The sequence below is a fragment of the Schistocerca serialis genome, chromosome 8 (genome assembly GCF_023864345.2).
Source record: "Schistocerca serialis cubense isolate TAMUIC-IGC-003099 chromosome 8, iqSchSeri2.2, whole genome shotgun sequence".
NCBI lineage: Eukaryota > Metazoa > Arthropoda > Insecta > Orthoptera > Acrididae > Schistocerca > Schistocerca serialis.
In genome coordinates this window covers 457592173-457617085 of record NC_064645.1, presented here as the reverse complement: position 1 = coordinate 457617085, position 24913 = coordinate 457592173, and the positions used below count along the sequence as shown (strand labels likewise).

General features: G+C 40.7%; 1 protein-coding gene across 1 annotated transcript in view; it reads right to left on the bottom strand.

The window, feature by feature from the left end:
- The window catches only part of LOC126417068 (proline-rich protein 2-like), a 164299-nt gene extending 139838 nt beyond the window's left edge, over positions 1–24461 (bottom strand). Inside the window, exon 1 of the mRNA XM_050084961.1 lies at positions 24312–24461. Within this exon, the coding sequence (XP_049940918.1) occupies positions 24312–24461 (150 nt within the window). The remainder of the gene's footprint in view (positions 1–24311) is intronic.
- Between the last annotated feature and the right edge of the window lie 452 nt (positions 24462–24913).

The following is a 24913-nucleotide window of genomic DNA, read 5'->3' as shown; positions in this document are numbered from 1 at the left end:
CTCAGGTATTCATAGGCGCTTGCAGAATGTGTACGGAGAAATGACTGTGAACAAAAGCACGGTGAGTCGTTGGGCGTAGCATCAGGCGTTATCGCTACAAGGTCAAGCGAATATATCCGATCTCCTGCGTTCCGGCCAGCCGCACATAGCTATGACTGTTGCAATGTTGGGAGGTGCGGACACTCTCATTCGAGGTGATGGACGGATCACAGTCAAACACCCAGCTGCTCAATTTTAAGTTTCTGTTGGTAGCGCTGACACACTCGTCCACCAGCTGGGGTTCTCATAGGTGTGTGCGTGTTACGTTCCCAGCTACCTAACACAAGGACTATCTATGTGGAACTGCTTGCGCGTTAAGAGAGAGAGCGTGTCAGTTTACGTCCAACATCGTCACGGGTGATGGAACACGGTTTCATTACTTAGAACCGGAAACAAAACGGTAATCAGTGGAGTGGCGCAACACCACCTCTTCTCCAAAGAAAAAGTTCAGTGCCACATCCTCAGCCGATAAAGTCATGGCGGCGGTCTTCTGGGACTCTAAAGGGGTTATTCTGTTTGCTATTCTGGTACCGTGCGCCGCGGAATTTAAATACCCGCCAGACGTCATGGACGTCGAAGACCCTTACAGGTCTCTGCACCATCGCGCCGTAAGCTGTGGCGGCGTGCGCCTCTTGGCCTGCATTTACTGTGAGGGCGCCACAGTGGAACACGTGGTTCCAGCGGCCAATAGCGGCGCCCTCGATAGAGTGTTTAAGCGCCTGCCTCTTACTCAGCCAGTCCCTCCTACCCCACCTTTTCCCCTTTTGGCTGGTCCCCGGACTCGCACACGTCAAGTGTACATTCGCGCACCGGAGGTCATCGCCATCTGTTCTGTGTTTGTGCCGTCGTGTTAGTGCTTCAGTGTTTTCACCGTACCACGCTCCATCGTTCACGTGTGTTATCTCAGCCATCAGTGTTCGTGTACAGTGCTGACCATTTTTTTTACTTTTTCACTACACCTGCGAACGGCTCCATGTTTTTTACTCATGTGTCTACTGTTCTTTGTCCACCGTTGTGTTATGCTTTTCTGTGTCGGCATTGTTTCTATTTGTACTGACTGTGGCCGAAGAGCGGCGTAATATTGCCGCTGCCGGCCCACCTTTTGTATAATGTGTTAAAATAACAATAAAGAAAAAAAAACAACTCAGCCAGCAAGTATAATCTTGCGTACGTCTTTGGACACATCGCCTCGCGTTAGACAGCTTACATTCTTTCTTGTTCAGTGTACTAGTGGACGTGGTTGTTAGGTTTCCTTGTGGCTCCGTTGTTTCGATCTTCTTGTTGTTCGTTCTGTCCTTGGTTGGCCGTGTCCGTCCTCTCCCGTCGTGTTGTTGTTCACGGGATGCTCCGCGGGTCCCGCCGCGCTTTCCGTCATTTCAAACCAGCGACTGTTCCGGTCGCAGTTACAACAGCTATCCTCCCCCATGGTGCAACGGCCAACTCAGAAGTGTACTGTGCTACCCTCAGGAAACTGAAGAAACGATTTCGGTGTGTTTCGGTGTGTTCGACGCCATGACAACAAACGACCTCTCACAAGTCTGCATACCCGAGAGAAGCTCACAGAAGTTCATTGGAGTGCTCTTCCGCATCCATACAGTCCGGATCTCGCACCTGTAAACTTCCATCGGTTTGGCCCAATAAAGGACGCATTCCGCAGGATTATAAGGAGGGGTTACAGCGTTTACCGCTATGGCTCGTGCTTGCGGCTCCTCGGTTTTCTCGTGATACCACGATCGTACTGACTGATGGCTGTGGTATCACGAGACGATAGGGGTAAACGCTGTAACCCTTCTCTATTTGTTAAAAGCCATATACAATAGTACTGTTTGTGATTTTTACTATGCTTGTCTGTATCTTATTTTAAAGCCATATGAAATAACTCTGTTTGTTACTTTGCTGTTCCTACCATTGTAGGGCCAAAAATTCTGAAGATGGCTTTTACATAAGCCGAAACCGGTAAATAATCAAATATAACTGCGATCTTGACTGTTCATTCTAACGTCAAAACAGCAAACATAAATTTATACAACAAGGGCACATTCGAGGCATTGTTGTTGTGTTCTTCAGTCCTGAGACTAGTTTGATGCAGCTCTCCATGCTACTCTATCCTGTGCAAGCTTCTTCATCTCCCAGTACCTACTGCAGCCTACATCCTTCTGAATCTGCTTAGTGTATTCATCTCTTGGTCTCCCTCTACAATTTTTACCCTCCACGCTGCCCTCCAATGCGAAATTTGTGATCCCTTGATGCCTCAGAACATTTCCTACTAACCGGTCCCTTCTTTTTGTCAAGTTTTGCCACAAACTTCTCTTCTCCCCAATCCTATTCAATACCTCCTCATTGGTTATGTGATCTACCCATCTAATCATCAGCATTCTTCTGTAGCACCACATTTCGAAGCTTCTATTCTCTTCTTGTTTAAACCATTTATCGTTCATGTTTCACTTTCATGCATGGCTACACTCCAAACGAATACTATCAGAAACGACTTCCTGACACTTAAATCAATACTCGATGTTAACAAATTTCTATTCTTCTGAAACGCTTTCCTTGCCATTGCCAGTCTACATTTTATAACCTCCCTACTTCGATCATCATCAATTATTTTGCTCCCCAAAAAGCAAAACTCCTTTACAGCTTTAGGTGTCTCATTTCATAATCTAATTCCCTCAGCATCACCCGACTGAATTCGACTACATTCCATTATCCTCGTTTTGCTTTTGTTGATCTTCATCTTATACCCTTCTTTCAAGAGACTGTCCATTCCGTTCAACTGCTGTTCTAAGTCCGTTGCTGTCTCTGACAGAATTACAATGTCATCGGCGAAACTCAAAGTTTTTATATTTTCTCCATGGATTTTAATACCTACTCCAAACTTCTCTTTTGTTTCCTTTACTGCTTGCTCAATATACAGATTGAATAGCATCGGGGAGAGGCTACAACCCTGTCTCAATCCCTTCCCAACCACTGCTTCCCTTTCATGTCCCTCGACTCTTATAACTGCCATCTGCTTTCTGTACAAAGTGTAAATAGCCTTTCGCTTCTTGTATTTTACCCCTGCCACCTTCAGAATTAGAAAGAGAGTATTCCAATCAACATTGTCAAAAGCTTTCCTAAGTCTACAAATGCTAGAAACGTAGGTTTGCCTTTCCTTAATCTTTCTTCTAAGATAAGTCGTAGGGTCAGTATTGCTTCACGTGTTCCAACATTTCTACGGAATTCAAATTGATCCTCCCCGAGGTCGGCTTCTACCAGTTTTTCCATTCGTCTGTAAAGAATTTTTTGCAGCCGTTACTTATTAAACTGATAGTTCTGTAATTTTCACATCTGTCAACACCTGCTTTCTTTGGGATTGGAATTATTATATTCTTCTTGAAGTCTGAGGGTATTCCGCCTGTCTCATACATCTTCATCACCAGATGGTAGAGTTTTGTCAGGACTGGCTCTCCCAAGGCTATTAGTAGTTCTAATGGAAACTGGACTCACATTCGGGAGGACGATGGTTCAATCCAGCATCCGGCCATCCTGATTTAGGTTTTCCGTGATTTCTCTAAACCGCTCCAGGCAAATGCCGGGATCATTCCTTTGAAAGGGCACGGCCGACTTCCTTCCCCGTTGTAGCGTAACGACGTATAGTTTTGTATAAATGAATTTCTTTTGACATATGACCATGTGTCGACTTCGTCACTTACGTCAGTTACAACACACTTCAAAATTATTTAAATTCTTTTTAAATTGTCCCTGAATGGTTCTTGAACGAAACAAAACTGTAATTAAAACATCATCATTTGAGTCGTATGCGCAGAGTTACGTCACTCAGGCCAATTGGTTTGCGCAAACTTTTTTCAATTTAGATGTCGTTTGTTTCTCCTCAGAAATTATATTAATGCGAGTGATCTGCTTCAGTAAATATTAGAACCACATTGAATAAACTTTCAAGAATCACACTTGCGATGAACGTTGACAAAAATTAATAATCTTGTCAAATACATTACGTAACATAATTCTCCATAAATAAATTCTCGGAACACGTATTTAAACTTTAGTAGCATCCACTAGTTTATTATCTTCCTACATATAGACGTGAACCTGAGCCTTGACAAGATAGGACTGAACATTTACAACATGATTAACTTTCTATGACGTCATTGTTGTAGTAACATTACAAATTATTATTTTTTTCCATTTTTAGAAGGACGACGCAACAACTCGGTTTCAGGATCTTCTGTTGCTCTTTGGCTGTCGACCCGCGACGTATAGTGGCCAGCAATTTTCTCTCTGGTCCCGGCAGCGAAGATGCTGTCTCCGTTCGTTGCGCCGCCCTCTCCGTACATGAAACATAAAAAATAAATACAAAACTTTAGATAATTTACAACAATTACAAATATTACAAAAATACATAAACAAAACACTAAATAAAACTTATATTCACCTGCAAACTGGGCTGACACTGGTGGTTGGGTGACGCTTCAATTTCACGTCCCACTACACCGTCCTTCCCTAATCCGATGAGACCGATGACCTCGCTGTCTGGCCTCCTCCACGAAAAACCCAATCCCAACCCTGTACACATGGGACTTGGCGTAACTCCACGCGGAAAGGTCTTTTGACACATACGCGGTCAACCGCTACCGATCCATTGTACAGCGAACCTATTGTTGGATAATGTCGAACAGTGAGACTAAAATGGGGCGAAGCCCCGTCGCTCCGGTACAGAACGGAATTCAGAATTCCGGCAGATTCCAATTAGGATTCCAGGAAAAGCTGATGCATGTCAACGTACCTGGTACCAATCATATTTTGCTCTGCAAAAAAGGATGGGCCATAAAGTTTTGTCTTGGTGACCTCTTGCCATACCTTCACTTTCGGGGTGTTTGTCCCCAATTCTTGCACTTCATAAGCATTATCGTCGCCCCATATCCAACATTTGTGACGGTTCGCAAAAGCACCTGTGTGAAATGGGGCCTCGCCTGAGCACTTGTAAGAGGTCCGAGCAGATGTAATTTCGATGTATTGCTCATGCGCTGCCTGCGATATGCAAGGTCTCTGACCAGAGAGCGGTGTTGACTGCAGTAGGAACTGTGTAGCTGTAGCAGTAAGTTGTTGCTAGTCTGGAGTCTGCTCTGGTCTGGTATGGTGTATCGTGTTGGCTGGCCCGGTCGCGGTGCAGCGATGCCGGACCTGAGTATTATTGTATAAGGTAAAACGCAGCCTCGTGCATATGTAGTAATGTTATCTCAAGTCGCATGTAAATGTTTTAAAACTCTCGTAATAATAATCTTCCTCATAAAAAGTAACTCTTTAACAACCATTCATTTCAATTTAAAGAATCTACTAATTTCTCCCATCCATGATCATCCCGATTATTGCAATGGAAAAATCAGTTGCTTCTTTTCCTAAATGACAGATAGGTCGGCCAGCATTGCACAGAGCCGTGCCGAAAAAATTTATTGTAAGAGCAGATATATCCGGCGACTTCATTGAGATAAGAATTTTTCCTTTTTTCATTCAGAATGATCTTTCAGGGCCATGACGCAGCACTGCTGTCGTCCAAAATTTGCCAGGTCAAATTCACAGTGAATTATTGAAAAATCATAAGTGAGCGACAATTTAATTGAGAAGTTAGTTACATTGTTTTATTACTAGGTTACTGAATTTATTTTTTATTGGGACGTTACACTGAATGTGAACGACATAATTATAATTTTTACTGTTGAGAGGTTTAGGAATTATTCTGTTTTGAGGTTACGCTAAATGTGAATGAATTTTGAGCTTAGATTAAATCAGAAAGAATTTTGTGGGTAGATTAAATGAGAACGAATTTTGGTGGGGAATATTATTCATATTATTTACTTTAATATATTTTGTGGGGAGGTTACACTTGGCGACAACCGGCCAGGATCGTATTTCTTTGTGAATCTCTGAGAAGTAATCATATATCTGCTCTTATTTACTTAAATGTAGTTTGCATCTGGCGCAACGCATTTACTAATTTGTCACTGTTTCACAGATCATCGGCAATTTATTGCTCTTTGTTGTAATTGTGTTTGTTCCATTTTTGCTTTGTCTTTGTTTCATTTTGTGCCTAATTTTGATTACTGAAAATGCCGCGAAAAACTGTTAACAGTACATCGCGATGTACAATGAGTGAAATAGCCGACTCGAATAATTTGACCGATAATACTTGCGACACTCAGTGTAATAGTGATAATCCTCTAATTACAGATAATCAGTGTGTGCCAATCACTAGTAATGTTATTGATCATAATGATGAGCAAACAAGTTCAATTATGTCCACCGTAAACGTAACAATTGATGACGCGGCACGTTCCGTTACAATGAACGCTGCCCAGTTTGACACACCTAATTTGCAAAATTTACGTAGCGAACAGATAATTGTTTCTAACGAAGGTGAACAATATACTCAAAATACGTCAGATTTATTTGATTCCGATGTAGTGACCAACAGTGCACATCCGATTGGCAAACCTTTTCGCGAGTCAGACAATGACCAAATGGTTACACAAAACGTGACACATTCGGATACACCATCACACAGCACAGAAAATAGAGTCGCTAATTTTTGCTGGGATTGAGTTATGGCATTATTGCTACAACTTAATGAAAAAATAGACAATTAGCACAAACAATTTAATGAAAAACAAGACAACTATTTCAAACAACTGAGTGAAAAACTAGACAACAATTACAAACAACTTAATGAATCGAAAAAACAACTTAATGAGAGTTTCAAACTGTCGAATGAAAAACACGACAACCTTAACGAACAGAACAAACAACTTAGTGAACAGATTGCAGCCGTTACCGTGCAACGTCATGATACTAAAGAACAATTACGTGAGGATACTAAGACTTGTGCTAGGAACAGTAGTGAAGAAATTAGATCCGTTGCACAAGAATTAAGTAGTACACGTGTAGCCACAACGAAATTACTTAGAGATGAAATTAGTGCAGTCACTGAACAACGTTCAGAAAACGCAACACAGATATGCGACGAGTTTAAATTAATGTCAGCAGAAGTTTCACGCACTCTGGATACGGAAGTCGATAAGAAATTTGAACAACAGATCAGCCAAATTGGCGAACCTTTTAAAGTGACAAGGACGAAAAATGTTGCAGCCTCTAACACGGCACAGCATACGCCACGTTCCGAACATTTCTCACACTCACACAGCCTGTATAATTTAGGTAATTTACAGAGAGTACTTGACTTGGATTCCGGGCAGACACAGACAAACGAATTATCATACAATCCTGAACCAGTTCAGACATTCAGAGAAGACAATTTTGATTATATGCAGTTTCTAACCGTGAGAAAATTTAAGGTACTTAATAATGACAAAACACAGAGCCACGCTTTGGACTGGATATGACAATTTGCTTTCGTATTTTCACCAGCTTGGCCTGTAATGCAGAAACTAGAATTGGATTGGATATAACAATTTGTTTTTGAATTTTCACCGGAGTTGCCTGTAATGCAGAAACTAAATTTTATTTGCAGCGTGTAAGTGACCTCAGGGTATTCATTACGCTTCGATGAATATGTGCCGTAGTGTGCACAGGGTCCCGAGCCGTAGTAGTGCTATTTCATATTTAGTTTTCTGCACTGCTGCCTTCTCTTTTACTATCCTTTATATCTATCAAAACAGCTCTTTAACTATCGATCTATCTAGGATTAAGGATGTGTAAGAAAACCTGATACGACAAGTTTTACCTGAAAGTGACATTTATAATACGCTCCAGAAATGACAACCACGAGAACTTTGATACCAGACAAAATTTTAATTATCAGTATCGTCAAAATTATCAGTAATAGGAAACAAATTTTGGTAACGATAGAGGTTTTTCCCAACAACAGCAACAAAACCAGCCGGTTAGCATACCTAACCAACAATGTAATGTGCAAGGTCAACCAAGCTTTAATGTTTCGCTGCCTACACGTATAGCGTTGGCTCCGCCAAATAGTAACGCACAGCAACAAGGAAATCAGTACGTACAGAAAAGACATCATTTCAATTCCTATCGCAATGCGCCGTATAGCAATGACTATCATGACAGACGTAAAGGTAATGAGAACAATTTTCAGCGTACGTTTAATAACAGTCGGTCTTACCAGCAGCAGAATCATCCGCAACAACAAATTATCATGAATGAACCAGAAAGTCGGTATCATCCCGAGCGTAATGCGTCAGGAAGAAATAACAGAACAGTACAAATAGCTGAAACGCCACAGCATCCTCCCACGAATAACAGCACGTCAGAAAGAATTTGACTAGATACAGTACAGACTGAATCTTTCAGCAACGTAAGCAATACTTTTGACACAGAGAGTCTTGTTCACTAAAATGTTATTACTTTTGACGACATCCGAGACACTCTTTTGCATGAAAAACCAGTTATTCAAAAAACCATTTCCCACCCTGTCATTGAAGTAAAGATCGGATCATCCACATTTTCAGCAGTAATCGATTCTGGATCACCTATGTCAGTTATAAATGAAGAAACCTGCAACGAATGTAACAAAGAGAATATTTATCCTACGTTACCATTAGGCAAAACTAAAGTAAAAGGAGCAGTATCTGGCAAAGGAGTAGACGTAAAATTACAGACACACTTATCATTTTGTATTGCAGGTCATACGTTTCACTCAAATTTTTGGATTGTTCCGTTACTGACAACAGACATTATTTTAGGTACGAATTTTCTGGTACAACACGACGCAATCATTGACTTTCAAAATTCCTATTTAATGTTAAAGGATGAAAATGTACAACTGGCATTAGAATTTCAGCACTCTTTATCTGCAGAAGAACAAACAATTAATCGGACAGAGGTCATTTCTGCATCACGTAACACAGACTATCATTCCACATTGTTCACAGATACGTACGTACACAACTATAATACTCCAGACGAAGCCGACTATGACGTTATGCAAATGATTTCTGATAAAGTTAAATAGAGCAGTGCAAATACGGATGACGAACGCACGCAACTACGCAAAATTCTTTTACAGTAAGCTCCAGTTTTTGACAACATCCCTGGTACTATGTCCGGTTTTATGTATGAATTTCAAGTTAAGCAGCACGACACATTTAAAGCCAAACATTATCCCATTCCTTATATTCACAGAGAACAAGTTAAGAATGAATTGCAAGCTATGCTTGACCAAGGAATTATTGAACCGGCAGTTAGTCAGTACATAAACCCGCCCCATATTGTTAAGAAAAAGGATGGTTCACTTCGCCTCGTACTTGATTCGCGTCACATCAATGACATTATTATTAATGAAACAGATCCCCCACAGACACTAGAAGAACTTCTACAGAAATTTTATGGTACTGCTATTTATTCCACATTAGATTTGAAATCAGGATTTTGGCAAATTCAGCTCCATCCGAACTGCAGAAAGTACACGGCTTTTCTCTGTTTTGGTGACTGTTATCAATTTTGTAAATTACCGTTCGGTTTAACTATTTCTTCAGCAGCATTTATTCGCGGTTTGAATACTATACTTCCGACAGAATTAAAAGACAGAATCACAACGTATGTAGATGACATTCTTATTGCAGAAGCTAACTGGTCTGAACACAATTTGATTCTTGAACAACTGTTACGAACTTTACGTGCACAAGGACTCACAGTTAATCACAGTAAATCGCACTTTGGCAAAACTTCTATAAAATTTCTTGGACATGTAATTTCAGCAGAAGGCATTGCTCCTGACCCGGAAAAACTTCAAGCGTTAGGTGACATTACTGTTCCTACGACGATGAAACAACTACGCAGCTTTTTGGGTTTAATTAACTTTTTTCGTAAATTTATTCATCACTCTGCTTTAGACACCCCTATATTATGTCAATTGACGGGTAAAAACACTATTTGGTCTGGGGATAGCCAAGCGCAGTCTGAATTTGTCAATCTGAAACAAGCTTTGTTGTATGCACCACTTTTATCTCATCCAGATCTTACTAGAAATTTTTCCATTGCCACGGACAGTTCTAACACCGCTTTAGGCGTACACATTTTTCAGGACATTGAAGAAGGTGGTACTACAGTAATTAAAAACATCACCTTTGCGAGTCGCATTCTGTCACCTGCTGAACGCAATTATTATGTTACAGAACTTGAAACATTTTGTATTGTATGGGCATTTACGAGATTTCGGCATTTTCTTTATGGAAGACATACGACCGTTTACACAGACCATTGAGCTATCCAGTTTTTACTTTCAGCAAAATTTACACATGACAGGTTAAGCAGATGGAAACTTAATTTACAGGAATTTAATTTTACAATTGTTCACATTCCCGGTACACAAAATGTTGTAGCAGACGCACTATCCCGCTCTCTCAGCAACAATCAGCAAGACATCGGAACCAACTTCTGCCAAGCAAATTTCAGCGTCATGTATATTCAACAAGTTACATTTGAAAATTTCATTTCGTCATCATTACGAGACATAGCACAAGAGCAGAGCAAAGACAACGTGTGGAAAGAAATTAAACACCTTTGGCAAGATAGGAATAATGTTACCATTAGAAACCATTACACTGTACGCAATAATATTCTGTTTCGCCGCTCTCACCCTAACGGTAACAATTGGTTACTATGCATTCCTGACGAGCTTGTTAACAAATTAATTTGGTATACTCATTTAAGTTACGCACATTATGGAGCCAGAAAATGTTTTCTTATACTGAGACAGAACTGTTATTTTACCAACATGGAGAAACGTATTCGACGAGTTTTAGCGTCATGAAAAAACTTCCAGAAAGCTAAGTCAGACACGACTTCACATATTCCTCCATTACATCCCATTGTACCTGTTAAATTGAGGCACATGGCCGCTGTAGACATTTTTGGTCCGATTCCCAGATCTAATAGAGGTTTTTGCTACATCTTTGTCGCTGTTGAACTCACTTCAAAATTTGTTGCCTTCACTCCGTTACGAAAAGCTACTGCTAAATCTGTTTCGAAAGCATTTGTAAAACATTTTCTGTTTCATTTAGGGCATGTACTGAAAGTAATTTCCAACAACGGACCACAGATTCGATCTGCGTTGTGGACACGTATGTTACGAGCTAGAAACATTTCTCCGATCTGTATATCCGAACCCTTGTGAACGACTAATGAAAGAAATTGGTAAACTATGTAGAATATACTGCCATAAAAAACATATTGATTGGGATACACACATACTGTCATTCCAGGATGCAATTAACTCAATACCAAATGAATCTACTATGCTATCTCCGACTGTTATACTGAAAAATATTGAACCACCTAATAAAATTAAAGAATTAGTATCCTTTCCTACATCTCGTCAACTGCGACACCATGTAATAATTGACATTGCGCTGAACAACATCAAACGTGCCGCAGAGCGCCGGAGAAGACAGCAAAAACAGGTTTGTACACGCCGTGACTTTCACATTGGACAGAAGATATTAGTACGCACACATTTTTTATCCAACAGAGGAAAGAGTAAATGCAATACATTTGAGCTTCTATACGCAGGTCCATAACGAATTCGCAGCATTCCTCACCCCAATGCAGTACACGTCGAAACTCTGAGAACCAGAAAAAGTAAAGGCAATCACCATGTCTCCAATATTAAACCCTTTATTAAATGAACATACTTTATGATTTATCACACTGTAATGCCATTTCCTGAATTTTATAAGACCAATTATGCAATTCTATCTATGTAACTACTTCCTGATGATTATCGTATTTTTTCCTGGCAAGTGCCCGGCAAGGTAAGGTTAGCCGGTCGCTTTTCTTGTCGTTATATATCAGACCGTGCACATCTTCCATTTTTCGTGTATGTATGATTATTTTCCTGTTTTGTTTGTATGCACTACGAAATCTTTAAGATATAACAAACACCAGTTGAATTTGACATTTTGCCTTACGATATCTCAACAGCTTGGCTATTTTACATTTTTTGCTACTAAATTATGATACTCTGTGTACATTCTTTTTTTTTTTTTTTTTTTTTTTTGCACCTGAACACTCTCTATGTTTTTGACATAATACGTTTTCTGTCATGCTATGCTGTATGCTTAATTGTATCACTAGAAATCAGTATTTATTTAATGGGTATACGATTGAAATGCAAGATATTAATCCTTATTCATCATTTTCAGAAAGCAATAACGTGTAAAAGAAACAAATTAAACAAACCACAGTGGATTACTATGAAATGGGAATTTCACCTTCGGAATGAACGAAAGAAAATGGAATACCTCGTGATGAAGAGTAAATGGATCAGAATTAACAAGCATTAACAAGAATATACTATACACATCGTATGATAGCAGTCTTAAGTAATTATTTTTCTTTCAGAATACGAGGCGATTGATGCAGGCTGTCAGACAGAACTACACATCTTAGTTTTAGTGATGAAATATGCTAGAAATAAGAAACTCTATACTATGAATAGTTGTATGAAGTAAATAGTAATATGAATAATGAATAATGAAGTGTCCTTTTTGCAGATGATAATGAATGATGATGAATTGTTATATGAAGAATATGCTAACATAAATAATGAAGTTTTTCTTTGCAGGTGATGATAGTAATGAAGTTATGGTAATATGAATAATGAAGTTTTCTTTGCAGATGAGGATAATGATGAATTTTTTATATTTACTGTTAGTTAAGAAATGCTATGTAGTTATTTAAGTATTTGTTGCAGTTCGTTTTGACAGTATGTCTTATATCGCATGGTATAATGACTGAATGTTTTGGAAAGGACAGCTAGTGTACATACATATTGAGTACACGTTTCATTACCTGTTAATTCGAAGTTCACTACTTTTCAGCATAATATGCGTTTCTTCTTTCAGCTTAATAATCCATTTTGTATTTTTTCCAGGAGAAGCTATTCATGAAATTAGTGTGCTATAAGCAGTTAGTTATTAAACCTGTTCTAGTACTTGCATTTTTATTACCCATTAGTGTGTGTCATTCATGAATGTGATCACATATACTCTACTTATTTCGTAACCTTGCTACAGCTGACTCATGACGAATGACGTTACTAATCATTATTTGCAGCAATAAGTCAAAAGCAAATATTTTCATGCCCCAGTAATTAATTATCGATCCCAACTCAATGCATTGCTGGCACAAAAAAAATGTATTACCAGTCCCAAATAATGCTACTAGTTTAAAAGATGTTTATAGTACTAAAAATAATGCAGATTTCTCAGATGTATTGAATCCATTATATCTATGTATTATTGGAACACAGATCTTGAGTAATAGTTATAGTGTGTTACATTTTAAATATTCCCTATGTCACTTGAATGATGAGTTCTGAGTAATACTGAATGATGTTTTGTAATAATGCGTAAATGCTATGCCAATAATTTCTGTAAATAATATCTTTGTTATACTCTATAAATGCTATGCCAATAATTAACTCTCATTTTGAATGATGACTTCTGAATAATACTGAATAATGTTTTATAAAACTATATGAATACTTTGTAACTGGCCAATGAATGCCACTGTTTCTTATATTTTAAATTTGTCTTATGTCACTTACATGCTATTATATATGAATACCAGTAGCTTGATGCTACACTCATTAACTATTGTTTTGAATGATCACTTCTGAATAATGCATAAAAATGGTTTGTAACTGGGCAACGAGTGCCAATGATTACTATAACTAGATGAATTATGTTAATGCTATGCCACTAATTAACTCTTGTTTTGAATGATGTCTTCTGAACAATGCATAAAAATGGTTTGTAACTGGCCAATGAGTGCCAATGATTACTATAATTAGATGAATTATGTAAATGGTATGCCACTAATTAACTCTTGTTTTGAATGATCACTTCTGAATAATGCATAAAAATGGTTTGTAACTGGCCAATGAGTGCCAATATTTAGTGTAATCAGATGACTTATGAATAATGTTCTGTAATACTCCATACATAGTACAGAAACGTTTAGTAACTAGGCAATGAGTGCCAACAATTACTCAAATCGGTTGATAGACTAGTGTAATTCTCACTGATAAGTAGCATAAGACTTAATGTCCTTCACCTTCTGACCTAATTACCAGAAATTACTGCAATATCCGTTTGTCCTGTCCATCCTCATGATCATGGAGCACTATATTTAGTTTTGCACTAATTCTACATTGGTGTACCTTACAAGAATGTGGTGTTGACACATCATGCTGTCCACCACCTTGAACGATGGAGATGTTATTATGGTCCCACTGTTTGGTGTACCTAATGTACTACCAAAATGATAACATTGAATACTAAAACGACATTTCAGTGTCTTGGCTACACTGATTAATACTTCAGAGAAGAGAACTTCAGATTGTCTCACTTGGTGTTGTGCTTCTGTAGAAAGATATGGACTTTCAGTGCAGCTACGTGCAACCTACTGTGCTACAACCATGATGCAATCCTTCCCTTTCCTTTCCTAGTTCTTGTAAAATGGTAGTGACATATACAGTGCGTGTGCACATTATGTCAATTTATTAATATGTTTTGTACTCATTGCGTATTCTAGTTCTTGTAAAATGGTAGCGTCATATACAGTGCGTGTGCACTTTATGTCATTTGTTAATGTGTTTTGTACTCATTGCGTATACATTTTGTCATTGCTTGATATGTTCTGTACTCAGTGCATGTGCACTCTATTTCATTTCATGTTCTCCACTTATCTACATCTACATCCATACTCCGCAAGCCACCTGACGGTGTGTGGCGGAGGGTACCTTGAGTACCTCTATCGGTTCTCCTTTCTATTCCAGTCTCGTATTGCTCGTGGAAAGAAGGATTGTCGGTATGCCTCTGTGTGGGCTCTAATCTCTCCGATTTTATCCTCATGGTCTCTTCGCGAGATATACGTAGGAGGGAGCAATATACTGCTTGACTCTTCGGTGAAGGTATGTTCTCGAAACTTTAACAAAAGCCCGTACCGAGCTACTGAGCGTCTCTCCTGCAGAGTCTTCCACTGGAGTTTATCTATCATCTCCGTAACGCTTTCGCGATTACTAAATGATCCTGTAACGAAGCGCGCTGCTCTTCGTTGGATCTTCTCTGTCTCTTCTATCAACCCTATCTGGTACGGATCCCACTCTGCTGAGCACTATTCAAGCAGTGGGCGAACAAGCGTACTGTAACCTACTTCCTTTGTTTTCGGATTGCATTTCCTTAGGATTCTTCCAGTGAATCTCAGTCTTTCATCTGCTTTACCGACGATCAACTTTATATGATCATTCCATTTTAAATCACTCCTAATGCGTACTCCCATATAATTTATGGAATTAACTGCTTCCAGTTGCTGACCTGCTATTTTGTAGCTAAATGATAAGGGATCTATCTTTCTATGTATTCGCAGCACATTACACTTGCCAACATTGAGATTCAATTGCCATTCCCTGCACCATGCGTCAATTCGCTGCAGATCCTCCTGCATTTCAGTACAATTTTCCGTTGTTACAACCTCTCGATACACCACAGCATCATCTGCAAAAAGCCTCAGTGAACTTCCGATGTTATCCACCAGGTCATTTATGTATATTGTGAATAGCAACGGTCCTATGACACTCCCCTGTGGCACACCTGAAATCACTCTTACTTCGGAAGACTTCTCTCCATTGAGAATGACACGCTGCGTTCTGTTATCTAGGAACTCTTCAATCCAATCACACAATTGGTCTGATAGTCCATATGCTCTTACTTTGTTCATTAAACGACTGTGGGGAACTGTATCGAACGCCTTGCGGAAGTCAAGAAACACGGCATCTACCTGTGAACCCGTGTCTATGGCCCTCAGAGTCTCGAGGACGAATAGCGCGAGCTGGGTTTCACATGACCGTCTTTTTCGAAACCCACGCTGATTCCTACAGAGTAGATTTCTATTCTCCAGAAAAGTCATTATACTCGAATATAATACGTGTTCCAAAATTCTACAACTGATCGACGTTAGAGATATAGGTCTATAGTTCTGCACATCTGTTCGACGTCCCTTCTTGAAAGCGGGGATGACCTGTGCCCTTTTCCTCTCCTTTGGAACGCTATGCTCTTCTAGAGACCTACGGTACACCGCTGCAAGAAGGGGGGCAAGTTCCTTCGCGTACTCTGAGTAAAATCGAACTGGTATCCCATCAGGTCCAGAGGCCGTTCCTCTTTTGAGCGATTTTAATTGTTTCTCTATCCCTCTGTCGTCTATTTCGATGTCTACCATTTTGTCACCTGTGCGACAATCTAGAGAAGGAACTGCAGTGCAGTCTTCCTCTGTGAAACAACTTTGGAAAAAGACATTTAGTATTTCGGCCTTTAGTCTGTCATCCTCTGTTTCGGTACCATTTTGGTCACAGAGTGTCTGGACATTTTGTTTTGATCCACCTACCGCTTTGACATAAGACCAAAATTTCTTAGGATTTTCTGCCAAGTCAGTACATAGAACTGTACTTTCGAATTCATTGAACGCCTCTCGCATAGCCCTCCTCACACTACATTTCGCTTAGCGTAATTTTTGTTTGTCTGTAAGGTTTTGGCTATGTTTATGTTTGATGTGAAGTTCCCTTTGCTTCCGCAGCAGTTTTCTAACTCGGTTGGGTTGTTGTACCACGGTGGCTCTTTTCCATCTATTACGATATTGCTTGGCACATACTCATCTAACGCATAATGTACGATGGTTTTGAACTTTGTCCACTGATCGTCAACACTATCTGTACTTGAGACAAAACTTTTGTGTTGAGCCGTCAGGTACTCTGAAATCTGCTTTTTGTCACTTATATATATATACTCTGCGGCTGTAAACTTAGTTAATTAAGTAGATTTTTGAAAAATTTGTTGCTCATGGCAAGTCCAATTGACTCACCATCGCTGCCAAATTTTTGCCCCCCCCCCCCTCCCACCCCAGTGGAGGGTTATGTAAGAGGTCCGAGCAGGTGTAATTTCGATGTATTGCTCATGCGCTGCCTGCGATATGCAGAGAGCGGTGTTGACTGCAGTAGGAACTGTGTAGCTGTAGCAGTAAGTTGTTGCTAGTCTGGAGTCTGCTCTGGTCTATCGTGTATCGTGTTGGCTGGCCCGGTCACGGTGCAGCGATGCCGGTGCCTGAGTATTATTGTATAAGGTAAAAAGCAGCCTCGCGCATATGTAGTAATGTTATCTCAAGTCGCATGTAAATGTTTTAAAACTCTCGTAATAATAATCTTCCTCATAAAAAGTAGCTCTTAACAATCATTCATTTCAATTTAAAGAATCTACTAATTTCTCCCATCCATGATCATCTCGATTATTGCAATAGAAAAATCAGTTGCTTCTTTTCATAAATGACAGATAGGTCGGCCAGCATTGCACAGAGCCGTGCCGGAAAAATTTATTGTAAGAGCAGATATATCCGGCGACTTCATTGAGGTAAGAATTTTTCCTTTTTTCATTCAGAATGATCTTTCAGGGCCATGACGCAGCACTGCTGTCGTCCAAAATTTACCAGGTTAAATTCACAGTAAATTATTGAAAAATCATAAGTTAGCGACAATTTAATTGAGAGGTTAGTTACATTGTTTTATTACCAGGTTACTGAATTTATTTTTTATTGGGACTTTACACTGAATGTGAACGACATAATTATAATTTTTACTGTTGAGAGGTTTAGGAATTATTGTTTTGAGGTTACGCTAAATGTGAATGAATTTTGAGCTTGGATTAAATCTGAAAGAATTTTGTGGGTAGATTAAATGGGAACGACTTTTGGTGGGGAATATTATTCATATTATTTACTTTAATATATTTTGTGCGGAGGTTACACTAAATGAGAATCGTATTCTTATTATTTATTTTAAATTTTGTGGGGAGCTTACACACTGAGGTGACAGTAGTCATGGCATAGCGATACTTAGATATGCGGTGGACGGTATTACCGCCTACACAAGGTATAAAACTTCAATGCATTGGCGGAGCTATCATTTGTACTCAGGCAATTCATTTGGAAAGATTCCCGACGTTATTATTGCCGTACGACAGGGGCTAACAGACTTTGGAAGCGGAATGGTGGCTGGATCTAGACGCATGGGAAATCCACTTCGGAAATCGTCTCAAAATTCAATGTCCCGAGATTCACAGTATCAAGAGCGTGCCGAGAATACCAAAGATCAGGCATTACCTCTCACCACGTACAGCGATAAGGCCGACGGCCTTCACATAACAGCCGTGAGCAGCGTCGTTTGTATAGAGATGTCGGTGCTCACAGACAAGCAACACTGCGTGAAATAGCCGCAGAAATCTTTGTGGGACATACGACGAACGTATCTGTTAGGACAGTGCGGCGAAATCCTATGTTAATGAGCTATGGCAACAGAAGACCGACGCGAGTGCCATTGCTAACAGCACGACATAGCCTGCAGTGCCTCTCTTGGGCTTGGGACTAATCGGTTGGATCCTAGACGAAAAGAAAACCGTGGTCTGGTCAGATGAGTCCCGATTCAATAATTATGGTAAGAGCTGATGGTGGGGCTCGAGTGTGGCGCAGACCCCACGAAGCCATGCACCCAAGTTCTCATCAAGGCAATGTGCGAATGGTTGTGGCTCTATAATGGTGTGGACCGTGTTTATATGGAATCGACTGGGTCCTCTGGTCCAGTTGAACACACCATTGTCTGGAAATGGTTATGTTTCGCTACTTGGAGAATGCTTGCATCGTGGACTTCACGTTCTCAAACAACGATGTCACAAAGCTGGAACTGATCGCTATGTTTGAAGAACGTTCTGGACAATTCGAGTGAATGATTTGACCACCCAGATCGCCCGACAAGAATCCCATCTACCATTTATTTGACAAAATCGATAGCTCGGTTCTTACACAAAATCCTGCGTCGGGTACGCTTTCGCAATTATAGACGGCTGTTGGGGGAGCATGGCTTAATATTTCTGCAGAGGACTTCCAACGACTGTTTGGGTACATGCCACGCCGAGTTGCTGCACTACGTCGGGCAAAAGGATATCCGACAGGATACTAAGAGATATCCCGTGACTTTTGCCACAGGTTTCCATTTTCCACGGCCTCCAAAAGGTCAGCAGACATTTTTACATGGGCGGCATGATCTTCCTCCCGCACGTGCTCCATTACTTGGATGCGATAGGCCGTCTCCTTCAGCGTGAAGCGAAGAGTACGCCAGACAGTGGATAATGGAATGTTCAGCTTATGGCTTGGCCTCCTCATAAGGCCCTCCTAGATGCGACATGTTAATGTTCATCTAGGGCGTTCCTCTTTACATACACTTCCTCTTCGTCTGAATCTGTTGCCTGGAGCACTGATATCTGACTTTGGTGGTGTTGTCTTTTCCATATCTTTGGCTGTACTGCTCAGGCATCTTCTCGAATATTTTACCGCAAGTTCCCTTGAAACAATGTCTATTCTTTCTTCTACAGAGAGCATCTCAAAGACCTGTGAAAGAAGAACTGACTACGTTAATGTTTTCAAGAAAAGGAATCGTTACTTTGGCGACACATTGTAAAGGGGTGACCGAAACGTTTCCATTAGAAGGCCGTTCAGTTCGAAATCGTTATGCCTATCAGGCGAAATCGTCGTGAACATCGAGGCAATCATCTGACAGACTCAACAGAGTGAAGACACCCGTGTCGTACGACACCGTGTCCTGCTGCGTGAAGAAGTCCGTAATTACCTGCTGCACATCCTCGTCCGACAGAAATCTTCCATCCTTCGAGGCCTTCTTTAACAAACGGAAGGCGTGATAATCGCATGGGGAGAGATCAGGATTACATGGCAGGTGTTCGAGTGCCTCCCACTTGAGATTTGCGATGTGGGTGCGTGCGTTATCGTGAAGCAGCTGCCTCCTCTGGCGCACCATTCCACAACGGTGGTTTTCGACAAATATGCTGCCCCATACACATTCTCATTCTCCGATGTATGTCTAATGGTATTTATCTTTCGGCAGGGTGGTTCTCTTTGGATGCATTTGGTAATTCACGTTTCAGTATTTACCGCACGCACTTCCGAAGACGCGAATGACACAATGATCCCTGGCCTGCACGTCGATGCTTGTATACCAGCATTGGGGTCGTGCTACTTTGCATATGCGCTGCGGCAACCCCCTGAAACGGAAGATTCTTGGTCGGCCCTTACACAATACTTTTGAATGTAATTCGTTTATATCCCTTTCTCAATGCCCACAAATGTCTAATGTTGACTCCTCGGATATTCTGCAATCTGTTTCCTTTGATGCTTGCTATCGAAAAGTTAATATTCGTTTCCGAACAAGCAGTCATCGATGTTATTACAGCTTTATGGACACTAATGCGTTTTTCCTAGAGTAAAGAAATCGAAAAGTTCAGTTACTAGCGTGTTAAAGATATTGTTCTCAGGAATTATTTCTCCGGTTAGTTGGCGACGTAATTTTGAAAAAAAAAAAAAAAAAAAAAAAAAAAAAAAAAAAAAAAAAAAAAAAAAGAAAGAAAGAAAAGTTCAGAACAACCTTACGCGAACCCTGTTCGAAGGATATACAGGGTGGGCACAAAGTCTTGCCCTGATTATAACGCCCGCATCTCGTGGTCGTGCGGTAGCGTTCTCGCTTCCCACGCCCGGGTTCCCGGGTTCGATTCCCGGCGGGGTCAGGGATTTTCTCTGCCTCGTGATTGCTGGGTGTTGTGTGCTGTCCTTAGGTTAGTTAGGTTTAAGTAGTTCTAAGTTCTAGGGGACTGATGACCATAGATGTTGAGTCCCATAGCGCTCAGAGCCATTTGAACCTGATTATAACAATTTATTACAGAATAACCGTTTGACATAATAATTTACATCTGATGCCGTAACAGGTTAGTGCTGCTAGTCTTTTTTTTTTTTTTTTTTTTTTTTTTTTTTTTTAAGACCACTTACGTTAGTGAACCTCAACGTGTGCCCTCTTGGTATCTCGGAGAATGTCGAAGCGGTAAAGCGGTATTCCAGTTCCCGCCAGGTGTTTCGTAACATGTGTGCTGTCACAGTACCCACAGCAGCTTGTATCCTACCTAGCCTTCAGTTTGTCACCGTCAGCAACTGGTGTGACGAAGACTCTGCCCTTGATATAGATCCAGAAAAAAAAAAGCCAAGGGGCGTAATATCTGGAGAGCGGGATGGTCAGGGTGTTGGACCGTTCTTTCCAATCCACCGATCGGGAAATGTTTCATCCAGGAAATCACGCACTATCAAGGCCCAGTTGGGGGGGGGGGGGGGGGCTGGGATGCCCCATCGTGCTGGAAAATTAAAATGGTTCAAATGGCTCTGAGCACTATGAACCATCTTCTCAGTATTGGTCTCAGTGTTTAAACGTGGCAACCGAACTTTGAAGGTCACAGTGAAGTGACATGCCAAATTCTGCACAAGATCGTAGATGAGAACAAAATCGATTTGGTAGCCGTCTAGGAAATTGAAGTAACCGGAATCAACGTATGACGTCCAAATACCTCGATACAGGAAATTTATTTTGTCCAACGACAACGTTGTTGTAATATTCTGCTGTCGAAATGATATAGTAGAAAATATATCATGTAACACCTTAAGCTGTTCTTCAAAATATTTTGTATTATGGACCTGTTTTGGTCAAAGACCATTATCCAGCGCCTCTTGCACACAGATCACGGAAACTGAAATATTTCAGCGGAAAGGCACTTACAGACTTTTGTGACCTGTTGCCAACGTCTGACATTTACAAATCATTTCCACAATAAACAATAACATACTTTTCACACATATGTACTTTAAAATAAGCAAATAATTCAGATTTATAAATAATATCTAGAATTAAGGTTAAAAGAGGTACCTTGCAGATTCCATATCGCCAAGAGGATATCACTATCATATCCCTCCTACTTCTGCTACTTACTTTTCTGTCTATAGCCAGCACGTAACTGGCGAATGTTCAGCAAACGCTTTTTCTTACCTTCATCACCAATGCCATTTTCATAATCATCCTCCAACAACTTAACCATTTTATTCGCTGGGGATGAAAAATACTGCTTATATTATGATTCAAAAATGGCTCTGAGCACTATGGGACTTAACATCTGAGGTCATCAGTCCCCTAGAACGTAGAACTACTTAAACCTAACTAACCTAATGACATCACACATATCCATGCCCGAGGTAGGATTCGAACCTGCGACCGTAGCGGTCGCGCGGTTCCAGACTGAAGCGCCTAGAACCTCTCGGCCACACCGGCCGGCGGAAAATTAAAATTATCTACGGTCGATATTCTTCTAATTGTGGGGCAATGAACTGTTGCAAAAAGTCTAAGTAAATGCTAGTAGTAATAGATTTTTCCATGAAGAAAAACGGTCCAAAAAGTTATTCATGAGGCCGCACCAAACATTCACTTGTTCGCTGTCTCGCTGTAACTGTACAGTAGCATATGGAGACTCTGAACCCCATTTACGGACATTGTGCCTATTTACCATCCCACTGACATGAAAGGTGGGTTCATCGGTAAAGCATAAGCGATTTAAGTAATCGTTAGCGCCGTCAACCCTGTTGAGAACCTCAGTTGCAAGTTCAGCGCGTGTCAGCAAATCATTCGGTTGCTAGGCTTGCACGATTTGCACTTTGTAAGCATGCAACCTAAGCATTTCATGAAGAATCTTCACCGCACTTGCTTGCGGTATTTGAAGTTCACGTGACGCTTGACGAGTTGATTTAGACGGACTCCGTTGAAACGACTGCCGAACACGATCAACCGCTGCATCACTCACACGAGGCCTGGCACTTCGAGGACGATCTTCAACGCTGCCTGTTTCGTTAAACTTTGCATATCATTGCTTTATTGATTTAACGTCAGGAGGTCTGCGTCCATAAGCCCGAAATTTACGCTGAACACTGATGGGCGATTTCGTTTCGTGAAACCAAAGCACACATTGCGCTTTCTCCTGCTGCGACGCCATTTCGCCAGCAACTAACGTGGCCTAACAGATCACATCGGTGTTGTGGAGCCCTAGCGCAATTTATGAGTTAGATAATTGTAGGTATGTCACAATTGTTGAACATGGAAGCAGAAGTCGTCATGCAAATAAGGTGAAGATGTTCAATAATTATGATTTCAGTTTTTACCAGCGCGTTAGTATAGATGAGTTGGCTGATAATTTGTAACTGTTGAGTAACCCCAGAATGTACGTAAATGGTTTTTGTAAGAAGTCTAGTTAGATATTTCATTTTTGTAATGCTTTTAAGAGTTGTTAACAGAGCTCTGTGTAATTTGATGATTTGCATTTCTGATGGATTAATGACGTTAGATAATACTTACTGTTTAATCTCATTGTTTGTGAATCAATTGTGAGTATTGTAGTTTCAATTGTCAGATGTTTTCGAAAAGACAAACTTAACTTACATTATAATTTTGCTAAAAAAACTGAGTGTTAGTAATTCACCATAATCAGTACCGCCTGCAAGTCCAGGTCATATATTTTTCAAAGAATATGGATTTTCTTAAACGTTCTCGTTTATCAGCCAAATGAATATTATGTGCATTTCAAGTATTATGGACAGCACTGCACACTGCTGAGCCTGTAGTCAGCATATTTATATTCTTTTTATGACAGACCAGAGTATATCGCGTTCCACCGTTGCTACTCTAAAGGTAAGACAATTTAATTTATTTGTTATGTGCACAGGGCCCAAAGTTATTAGTTTTGAACAGGCACAACAAACCTATGTAACGGCATCAAATGTAACTTATTATGTCAAACGATTATTCTGTTATGAATTTTTATAATCAGGGCAAGAATTTGTGTTCACCGTGTATTTTAATCGTGTGGATCGGGATCTTAAGAGTCAAAGAAGCGAATTATGCTGTTCATATATAATACAGTGTTCCCTTAATTCACAGTCTTCCGATTTCAGAGCGGTTGTAGGTGGAGCGGAGGTCGGCGCTGTTTTGCAAGGCGGGGCATTATCGCGGCATTAGAGTTTCGACCTCTGCGGCCACAGGTGATTCATACCGCCGCCTGCAGCACGTGGGAGCCACACAGACACGGCCTGCCACCGGCTGTTGGGCCCGCGTGGCTGTCTGCTCTCTCTCTCTCTGGCCGGCTGGCTCGTTATACTGTACAGGCCGTCGCACTGGGCATGAATATGCATGTGGCGTCGGCGCGGATCGGCTGCCGAAGAGCAAAAGCGGGCACAGGCCGTGCTGGGGAGGGGCAGAAAATCCACCCACCGCCAGCCTCACATACACCAACCGCCGCTCTCTGTACGAACAGGTGGAGCGCACTCACTTGCTGCCCCCGTTTCTGTTTGCCAGATGTGTGCAGTACAAAGTCACCATTCCTGCCACCACCACCACCACCACTACTACCACCACCGTCATGATGATTGTCATCATCATCAGGCACTTGACTGCTCGATATAATAAATTTCCCGTACATTACTGTCGTAAACTGTACACTGAAGAGAAATGCCGCATTTTGCAAGACACCGTTTTGTGGTTTTGTTTTCACCCAGACATACTTCAGCACTTTTTGTGATACCTTCAGAGCATTTATTTCTTTACTTTCTTTCTTTTTGACACGGTACCTCACAAGCGGCTCGTAGTGAAATTGTGTGCTTATGGAATATTGTCTCAGTCATGTGACTGGATATGTGATTTCCTATCAAAGAGATCGCAGTTCGTAGTGATTGACAGAAAGTCATCGAGTAAAACAGAAGTGATTTCTGGCGTTCCACAAGGTAGTGTTATAGGCCCTTTGCTAATCATTATCTATATAAACGATTTGGGACACAATCTGAGGAGCCGTCTTCGGTTGTTTGCAGATGACGCTGTCGTTTATCAAAACAAACTGCAAAACGATTTAGAAAAGATATCTGAATGGTGCGAAAA